The following is a 10,652-nucleotide window of genomic DNA, read 5'->3' as shown; positions in this document are numbered from 1 at the left end:
TCATCTTGGTTAATTGGAAATATATATATGTATATATATATGTATGTATGTATGTATTTATATATATATATATATATATATATATATATATATATATATATATATATATAGAGGCCTTTAGCAAAAACTTCTAATCATTAACTCTTAAAAAAAGAAGAAAAAAAGTCGTTTTGAGTTCTATGGATGAACAAATCTAATCATTTAAAAATTATATAAAAAAAAAAAACCTCTGGAGACCATCAGAAATAACACGTGTTAATCCGGTACTACAGGTCGCGTAGTGAACGTGTCCAGCATGCTGGGACGAATGGTCTATCCGATGGGGTCGCCGTACATCGCTACGAAGTACGCCGTTGAAGCTTTCAGCAATTGCCTCAGGTCAGTAAGTAATATCCCTGGCTGTGCCCTTATATATAAAACATAAGTCTTAACACACAAGATTTTACTTCCTATTATTATTATTATTATTATTATTATTGCTAATAATAATTGATCACTGTTTTATCTGAAATTTAATTATTATTATTATTGTAAAATTAATTGATCACTAATTGTTTTATGTGAAATTTCTTTACTATTATTATTTTTATTATTGTTTTTGATGTCGTAAAATTAATTCTTCAATAATTTCTGTCTTCTGGAATTTGTTTATTATTATTATCATTATTATATGAAAGATTAACTATGCAATTATGCTTCTATCGAGACATCTTCAAGTCAGACTCATAATCAGTCGTTGATAATGAGAGATTGGCAAGCTCTCTGCATAAACCTGAAGTTATTATATTCCAATAACAAAAATATCGTCAACTCCATTAACCTCACATTACTTATATTGTTAATAATGTTATACAAAAACCGTTTTTATCATTATCAGGCTAGAAATGCGTCGCTGGGGAGTTCACGTGTGCATAATAGAGCCTGGCAATCTACTGGGAGGTATAGTGTCTTCTGTTTATCACTTTTTCAACGGGACCACATTTTAGCGCTGTTTCTGTCAAGGGTGATATCTTCTGTTTATCACTTTTTCAACGGGATCACATTTTAGCGCTGTTTCTGTCAAGGGTGATATCTTCTGTTTATCACTTTTTCAACGGGATCACATTTTAGCGCTGTTTCTGTCAAGGGTGATGTGATCTGTTTATCATTCAACGGAATCACATTTCAGCGCTGTACTCTCAAGGGCGATATCTTCTGTTAGGAACTATATGGAATTGCTGTAACCCCATTCGTATTTCTTTTCTTCCATCTTTCTATCCATCCCCTCCCAACAATTATTTCATAGTGCAACTGCTTTGAGGTTTTCCTCCTGTTACACCTTTCAGACCTACTAACTCTCGATTGTCTTTCCAGCGCTGAATGACATTATAGGTTCCAGTGCTCGGCCTTTGGCCAAAAACTCTATACAGTATTCCGAAAGGCCAGACCCCCAAAAGTGCCAGTTGAGTGGTTTTGCTAATGTGATAATAGTTATTCTGTCCTGCAATATCATTGATAACTGCATGATTTGGTTAAACTACTTTATCTTAATTAATGACAACAAAGAAATTACAAGATCTGACTTAAAAAGTCCTTTTATAACGAGAATGTAGTCTGATCAAACTACTATTTGACGCCAAGACCAATCTTCCAGTCACCCGGATCTCGACGGAGGAAAACATGAGGGACCAGGCGGAAAAGATGTGGTCCTCGATGAGCGAAGAGCTCAAGGAGGAGCTAGGAGGACGCAAGGTTTACGACTTGCAAGTCAGCACTGCGATAGCCTTCGGTTTCCTAGGGGTAAGTATACTTGCTCGGGGTCCATGCACGGTTTTAGCGTGTCAATGGGAATGCTGTATATATATATTTATACTATATATACATATATATATAGGATAGTATGCATGAATGTATATGCTTAAAAAGTCACAGTAGATGCACGTGACTTCACTGAATAAGCGAAAACCGCAGGAAAATGATAGGCAGAAATCCAAGCGCTTTCGTCTTTACTTAGACATTGTCCTTTGGTATTCGCTTATGAATGTATATATGTATAAAACAAATTCCTGTGAAAGGATGTAAACATGCATGCATTGTGAACATACTTTTTTGATGAAATATACTACAATCTTATTACTGTACTACTGCTGTATTGCTTCTGAAATATATAATGGTGAAAAATGTAATACTGTAACTAGTTAATTACGAAGGAATAGTTGCCTTGAATTCGCCCCCTCCCTTCCACCTCTATCCCTCTCTTTTTAAATTAATTCTGAATAGAATCTATAGAATTTAGTCCAAAGGTCAATCGTTGAGACCTATGAGGTCATTCAGTGCTGAAGGGGAAATTGACAGTAAAAATGTTTGAAAACCTCAAAGCAGTTGCGCTATGAATCAATTTTTTGGGAGAGGGTGGAAAGTAAGATGGAAGAAAGAATACGAACGGAGGTACAGTAAAAGGAATGAAAGGGGTCGCAGCTAGGGGCAAAGAACCTTCAAGTATAATTCCTACAGTGCACCGCATGAGGCGCAATGCAAGGTCAAACGCCCCAGGACCTTGTAACACCTTGACCTTGTAACACCTTGTGACCTGACCCTCACTCGATCCTTCCAGATGAAAGACGCTACCCTCGTGGTGGAGGCCATGGCAGACGCCCTGACGCAGAAGTATCCGAGGGCGCGATACCTCCCGATGGAGTTCTACAATTGGGCGTCACAGATCGTCTCCAACCACCTGCCGGAGTGCTTCTTCGACAACATCTGCGCGCAGGTGATGAGGTTTCTCGCCTGGTGGTACCGGAGTTCCTAGGGGGTTCATGTATGGAGGCGAGTTCGGAGAGAGGTTCAACTGCTCTGCGTCGAGAGGTCGTTACTGTGGAGGGGGGAGTCGGTGCGCTTCTCTCTCTCTCTCTCTCTCTCTCTCTCTCTCTCTCTCTCTCTATTTAGGAAAGTGTATTCGATAAGCCAGATTTCTCTGTCTCTTTAGTGAAGTGTGTCCGATAAGCTAAATCTCCCTCTCTCTCTCTCTCTCTCTCTCGTAGTAGCCATCTTGCTTGGTGAGACGTACCCGCGTGAAGTCAGATTAATCAACAGATATCACAAGTTTAACATACGACTAGAATTTGAGAAATATCTAGAAGTGTTCGTGAACTATCGGTGATAAGATTAGTGTAAAAATAGTAGGATAAAGCGTCTTCTAAGTTAGTTTAACAAGTGTAATACTGAAATCAGAACAAGATGGCAGTAAGTTCCAACTGCGGGAAGAGGTGGCGTAATTTAGCTTGCTTGGCGGATTCGCAATACGATGAGGTAGCAGGAAGGGAACTGGCATTTCTCATCTATGAAATCAGCAACAGTCCTAACCAAAAAGATACAAAAGCATTCATAGATATATTAGAAGGATATAATCCTTCAAACTGGAACAAATCTAATGAAAACATCTTGAAAATAATTGAAGAAGTTCCAAATAAAATCCAAGTGGTCAAGAGACTCATAAAGAAAATATACATAAACCAACATATTCCGACAAAGAAAATGAATAAGGTGAATCTTGTGAATATCCTAATTGATGCATTAGGAAAAAGAATGCCAAAAGCATGCAAACTGTGTAAGGTTTGGTATAGCATAGTCAATCCACAAAACCTAATCAGAAAATGTGCTGCATGCAACATTCCGACCCATCCACAGTGTGCTGAGGTAATGCAAGATTTGAGAAAAGATACAAGAATTTTTTGTTCAACATGTCTATCATGGATAGACAATGTTATTAAATCAAGATTGAATGTACAAATAGTTGAGGATGAAGAAGAAGAGGAAGAAGAAGAAGAAAAAGAAGAAGAGGAAAACGGAAGAGAAGTAAACAAAAATGAAATGACAGAAAAAAATAAGGAAAACAAAGAACAAGATAAAAGTATGGATGCAGAGATACTCATTGATACTACATATGAGGCAATAAAGCAGCATACCTACGAAGAAATAAATTACGATATGACAACAGAAAAGCAAATCCCGAAGAGGCTCTACCCAGATCTACACAATGACGGGAAAGAGGAAAAAAATAGACAAGAAAGACAAAATCTGCAACCTTTTGAAAAGAGGGAATTGCAGATTTGGAGAAAGTGTGTTACTACAAACATCCTAAGGTATGTCAAAACTATGAAATATATGGTAAATGTGCATACTTAGATGGCTATGGGGATGATTGCAGAGATCTGCATCCAAAAATATGTAAAAACCTAAAAGAAGGAAAAGGATGTAAGTTCGACAAAAAATGCAAATATATGCACCCTGTAGCCATGAATCATAATCAAATAAATAACCAACCAAGTAATAAAATCCAAAATAAGAAAGAAACAAATAAAGAGAGAAATCAAGAATATCAGGTAAAAGAGAAAAGCAAACCACCAATGAGATATGCAGAGGTGTCAGCAAAAAATTTCAAAGCATCAGCTCCGAAATTCTACTCAAGAGATAATAAATGTATTTATTATGCAAGAGGATATTGCAGAAACGGAGAAAATTGCAGATTCAGACACAAAATGAATAATTATGATGAAGGAAGATCAAATATTATGGAAAAGTTGGATTTTTTAATGTCAGAATTTCTGGAAATGAAAAAAATAACCAACATACCAGAACAGGAAAGAGACATGGGAAAATCCTTATTACTACCAATATTAAATGAAGGAGAAAACACGCAAACCATCATAGTGATGAATGCGCAGGGTTTAGTTACGAGTAACTCAAAAAGAAAAATAGAGTACTTAGAAGAACTAACCCAAAATGAAAAGAAAATAGATATAATGAATATAAGTGAAACCTGGTATTCCCAAGAGACTGGGAATGATGATCAAATAAAAGGGTTCCAAACTTATAGATCAGATAGAAAAAATAGGAATCAAGGGGGAACCGCAATATATGGGAAAGACAAAAAACAAGGAAAAATATATGAGAAATATAGTAACTCAGAATGTGAACTAATAGCGGTAGAATTTGAATCTGAAAAATTGATGAACATAGTAATATATAGACCTCCTAATACTAAAGAGTTTGACTTAATAATTGAATAATTGGATGATATATGTAGAAATCACAAGGACTGGACTTATCTCCTATCTAATGACTTCAACTTTCCTTTCGTAGAATGGAAAGAACGAATAGGAGACTGTGGTTGTACTTATACATATAAAAAAGAGAGTAATAGTAGTGCAGAAGATAAGAGGCAATTTGAAAAGCTATTAGATATGCTACTAGAATACAACATTCAACAAATAAATCACCTGCCAACAAGAAAGGAAAATACTTTAGACCTAGTATTTGTGAACGAGATGAATTATCTTAAAGAAATAATAGTTTATAATGCGAGTATTTCAGATCATAATGTCATAGAATTAACAGTTCATTCCAAAGCAAGTGAAAATAGAGATAAGCAAGAAATGAAAAAGTGGGAAGGATATGGAAAATACAACTTCTACAGTAAAAATATAAAATGGTCAGAAATTAATGAAGAATTAAACAAAGATTGGGATAACATTTTCGTAAGTGATGACATAAGGGTAAATACGGAGATATTATATAAAATATTGGAGAAAATAGTGGATAAATATATACCGAAGAAGAAAAGTAAACATCATTCATGCATACCAAGAGACAGAAGGATCTTGTTCCAGAAAATCAGAAAGTGGAAAAAAGGTCTTGCAAAAGAAAAAAATGCATGGAAAGTTATAGAACTAAAAAGTAAGATAGAAAATGCAGAACAAAAGATTATACAATCAAAAGAAAATGAAAAACGGGAATTGGAAGAAAAAACCCTATTAAATATAAAGCAAAACCCCAAACTATTATACTCATATGCGAAGAAGATGAATAAAAGAAGAATAGAAATAGGCCCTCTGAGAATTGAAGGGAGATTAACGAATGAAAAAAAGGAAATTTGCAACATACTGGCAGAACGATATAAGAGAGAATTCACCCCTAGAATAGATAATGAAGATAATGATATAGAAGTAAGGGACGAAAATAGTGAATATTTAGCTGACATAGAAATTAATGAAGCTGATATTGTGCAGGCAATTAATGAAATTAAAAATGGAGCTGCTGCAGGGCCGGATGGAGTCCCTGCTATTTTGTTAAAGAAAGTAGTTCATTCTATCGCAAAGCCACTTGCAATATTATTAAGACAAAGTGTAGATACAGGCAAGATTTATGATGAGCACAAATTAGCATATATCACCCCTACTTTCAAAAGTGGATCAAGACTAGAGGCAAGTAATTATAGGCCGGCTGTGAGTCTAACATCACATATTATGAAAGTGTATGAAAGGGTAATGAAGAAAAATATTATGAAACATTTAATAAAAAATAATTTGTTTAATATAGGACAACACGGTTTCGTACCCGGAAAAAGTACACAAACCCAACTGTTAGTCCACCGTGAGAACATATTCAAAAATATGAAAAGCGGAAATGAAACAGATGTGGTTTATCTAGACTTTGCAAAAGCTTTTGACAAAGTAGACCATAATATATTAGCAAAGAAAATTAGAAAACACAATATCGTAGATAAAGTAGGAAGATGGTTAAAAGAATTTTTACACAACAGAAAACAGATAGTTATTGCAAACGATGAGAAATCGGATGAAACCAAGGTAATATCCGGTGTGCCACAAGGTACGGTGCTAGCTGCAATATTGTTTGTTATTATGATTGAAGACATAGACAGTAATGTTAAGGATTCGGTAGTGAGTAGTTTCGCTGATGACACAAGAATAAGTAGAGAAATTACTTGTGATGAAGATAGGAACGCTCTACAAAGAGACCTTAACAAAGTATATGATTGGGCAGAGGTAAATAGGATGGTATTTAACTCTGATAAATTTGAATCAATAAATTATGGAGACAGAGAAGGAAAGCTATATGCATATAGGGGACCTAATAATGAGACAATCACAAATAAGGAAGCAGTTAAAGACCTTGGTGTGATGATGAATAGGAACATGTTATGCAATGATCAAATAGCCATTCTGTTGGCAAAATGTAAAGCAAAAATGGGAATGTTGTTACGGCACTTCAAAACAAGAAAAGCTGAACACATGATTATGCTTTATAAAACATATGTTCGTAGTCCACTTGAATATTGCAATATGATATGGTACCCACACTATCAAAAGGATATTGCACAAATAGAGAGTGTACAAAGGTCCTTTACAGCTAGAATAGAAGAAGTTAAGGACCTAGACTACTGGGAAAGACTACAATCCTTAAAATTATATAGTCTGAAAGGAGAGAGAAGAACCACATGATAATTCAGGCATGGAAACAGATAGAAGGAATAACAGAAAATATCATGGAACTAAAAATATCAGAAAGAGCAAGCAGAGGTAGATTAATAGTGCCCAAAACTATACCAGGAAAAATAAGGAAAGCACACAGAACATTAATCCACTACGCACCAGCATCGAGAATGCAGCGTCTATTCAATGCGTTGCCAGCTCATCTGAGGAATATATCAGGAGTGAGCGTAGATGTGTTTAAGAATAAGCTCGACAAATATCTAAACTGCATCCCAGACCATCCAAGATTGGAAGATGCAAAATATACCGGAAGATGTACTAGCAACTCTCTGGTAGACATTAGAGGCGCCTCACACTGAGGGACCTGGGGCAACCCGAACGAACTGTAAGGTCTGTAAGGTAAGGTCTCTCTCTCTCTCTCTAGTGAAGTGTATCCGATAAGCTAAATCTCTCTCTCTCTCTCTCTTCCTCTCTCTTTAGGGAAGTGCTTCCATAAGCCAAATCTCTCTCTCTCTCTCTCTCTGAGGTGTATTCAATAAGCCAAATCTCTCTCTCCCCCACTGTTTTTAATTTTTAATACACACACACACACACACAGATATATATATATATATATATATATATATATATATATATATATATATATATATATATATACAGATTTCATTCCATGGAGAACACTTTAAATTCTAATCATATATCCTGGAAGCCTGTCGGGTACTTGTACTCCGTCCTCCAGAAACGTTCCAATTCGTTCGCCTCCTTCGTACCCTCGCAATCTTTAAGTCGTCCTCCGATTTAATCTGACCTTATTCGCCCCAATTTCGTCTGAGGTCTCTCTCTCTCTCTCTCTCTCTCTCTCTCTCTCTCTCTCACACATACCATTTTTTCATAGGTCTAATTGCTCTTATGTATTGTTATGAAAGATTGTTCGAAATCTTCTACATAGGCCTAGTTTCCAATAGCTCTTTGAATATTCTTCGGCCCACACACTTTTGAACAGGCCTACTAATTACCCTTAAGCTTAAGTATTACTGTAATCAAAGACTATTATTTGGGATCTCTCCTAGATAGTGACTCCCACGGGTTAAATATTTAACCCGGTATGTATCCACCTTTGCGGCGTGTTTAGTACAACCCAGTAGGGAATTACCTTAAAAAATCACAAACAAAAGACTTTCAATATGAAAATAATGATCCTCGAAAACCCTAGGGGGGGGGGGGGGGTTTCACCATCGAGGAAAGATCCGTTACTCGAAATCTGTTCTCTGAGGAGCGAAAGGCGAAGTTCAGTTTTAAAATAAGGAAATTATCATACGTCAGTCGCTGCGAGCCCCATGGGATGGAGGGAGGTTATCCATCCACTTGCTCCTTCTTCTTTACTGGTGAATATTTGAATCTCTCTCTCTCTCTCTCTCTCTCTCTCTCTCTCTCTCTCTCTCTCTCTCTCTCTCTCTCTCTAGAGGATTTACTCTCTCTCTGAGGAAGGGTAGGCAACCAACCTCTCCCGTTTCCCGCCAATTCTTCTCTCTTCCGACACGCAGGTCGGGTGGTTGTAGCAACAAGTGGATAGTCTCTCTCTCTCTCTCTCTCTCTCTCTCTCTCTCTCTCTCTCTCGTTGTCCGTAACAAGCTCCTCTTTCACTCCTTGTTGACCTACTTAGTGAATAATGACTAAGATTCACCACAGTCCAGCAACTACCAGGTACGAAATTCGATGCTTAGCTTACCATACAGACAACCGCTCTTCAGAGAATAGGCCTAGTCGGTGTCCCTCTCCCAAAGACGCCCGAATGGGATCGATCCATTGTTTTGACTTTATTTTTCAACTCCGCCAAGGGCTTTCCGTGGAAGTCTATGAATTATATATTTTGACATTTCCAGGATTTTCTCCCCCAAGCCGTTTGCAACTGCCAAAGTTAGATGATTGCAACGTCGTGTGTTTGTTAGGAAACTGGTATGTTCACTGTATACCTTTGCTTCCTTTACTCTCTTCGCTACTTTTCTGTATAGGTCTATATCTACACTCTCTCACGCCCACTTTCCTTATCGGTCTATATTTACGCTCCCTCCCTTTAATTTCCCTATCGGTCTATATCTACACCCCTACCCTCACTTTCCTTATTGGTCTATATGTACAACCCCTTACTTTCCTTATCGGTCTACATCTACACCCCTACCATCACTTTCCCTATGGTCTATATCTACACCCCCTACCCTCACTTTCCCTATGGGTCTATAGCTACACCCTACTTCCATTTCCCCTATCGGTCTATATCTACTCCTCTCCCCCTCACTTTCCTAATCGGTCTATATCTATACCCCTACTCAAACTTTACCTATTGATCTATATCTATACCCCTCCCCCCACTTTGCCTATCGGTCTATATCTACACCTCTCCCCTCACTTTCTTTACCTGTCTATATCTACACCCACTCCCCCAACTTTCCCTTTCTATATCTGCTCTGATAAAGAAAGATGCCCTGTTCTTGGAAAACAGTGTATGAGTTGTCCCTGACTTGGGAAGCGTTTCATGGAAACCAATTTTGTGTCGTAAAACATTTTCGAAAAGTGAAAATGAATTTCGAAAAAGAAATTTTGTTGCAATAAAATTATGCCAGTAAAGAAATTCGTTTCATTCCAATTGTGTAAACCATTTTGGTTAAGGTAGTACTATAAAGGATGGTATTTCGATGGTGATTTTTCTCAGCGGAAAAAGAAAGACTAATTAGACAATAGTCTGATGAAAATGGAAAAAAAAAATGTTTCATTAAACTTACGTTTCGTAATATAAAAGACGAGACAACTGAATGCAATGAACAATCATGTTCTATCAAATTCGAGAGACGAACATCTTTCATTGATTTTTGTAGCTATCATAAGAACACAATACAGAATTCTGTGTTTTTGTAAACTCAAGAGTTCGGAATATTAAAATCTAAGACAACCTACACCAGGATGTGGCTTGAATTATGACAACACCAGAGGAAATTAAATAACTTTTTAGACCCTCCATAGTTTCTTTTTACAGGTAAAATAATGAAAGGCTTTAATTGTTGTATTTCACTGCCGATATTTTTAATATAACAGTCCTAAACCACTCACCATTAGTAAAATTATATTCTGTAATAATAATCTCGATGCTAAATCATCGTAACGATGAGTAGGTCTGGTATAAAAGCTAGCTATTTAATCGATAAATGTTAAACTGCTTCTACTTACTAGTGAGAAAAAATAATTAAGAAGACGATCATTGGATAATTCCACTTATATAATAAATAGGAATAATGACCTCTCTGGCAACTCCGCGCTGAGTGACACATCAAACATCTCTCCTTGCTGCTTGCTCACTGAAGACGAAGAGATCAGTTGTTGGTTGGC

At 36.7% G+C, this 10,652-nt stretch overlaps 1 protein-coding gene across 3 annotated transcripts in view; it reads left to right on the top strand.

Annotated features, from left to right (window-relative positions):
- LOC135214313 (D-beta-hydroxybutyrate dehydrogenase, mitochondrial-like) overlaps positions 1 to 4,092 on the top strand; it is a 17,227-nt gene extending 13,135 nt beyond the window's left edge. For all 3 annotated transcript variants that reach the window (XM_064248479.1, XM_064248477.1, XM_064248478.1), the window contains exons 6-9: positions 273 to 378; positions 878 to 939; positions 1,634 to 1,779; positions 2,594 to 4,092. In XM_064248479.1, coding sequence (XP_064104549.1) covers positions 273 to 378; positions 878 to 939; positions 1,634 to 1,779; positions 2,594 to 2,788 — 509 coding nt within the window. In that variant the 3' untranslated portion in view covers positions 2,789 to 4,092. The remainder of the gene's footprint in view (positions 1 to 272; positions 379 to 877; positions 940 to 1,633; positions 1,780 to 2,593) is intronic.
- The last annotated feature ends 6,560 nt before the right edge of the window (positions 4,093 to 10,652 follow it).

Source organism: Macrobrachium nipponense, chromosome 45, assembly GCF_015104395.2.
Source record: "Macrobrachium nipponense isolate FS-2020 chromosome 45, ASM1510439v2, whole genome shotgun sequence".
NCBI classification, from domain to species: domain Eukaryota; kingdom Metazoa; phylum Arthropoda; class Malacostraca; order Decapoda; family Palaemonidae; genus Macrobrachium; species Macrobrachium nipponense.
The sequence above is the reverse complement of the archived record's forward strand: the minus strand, read 5'-3'. Positions and strand labels throughout refer to the sequence as shown.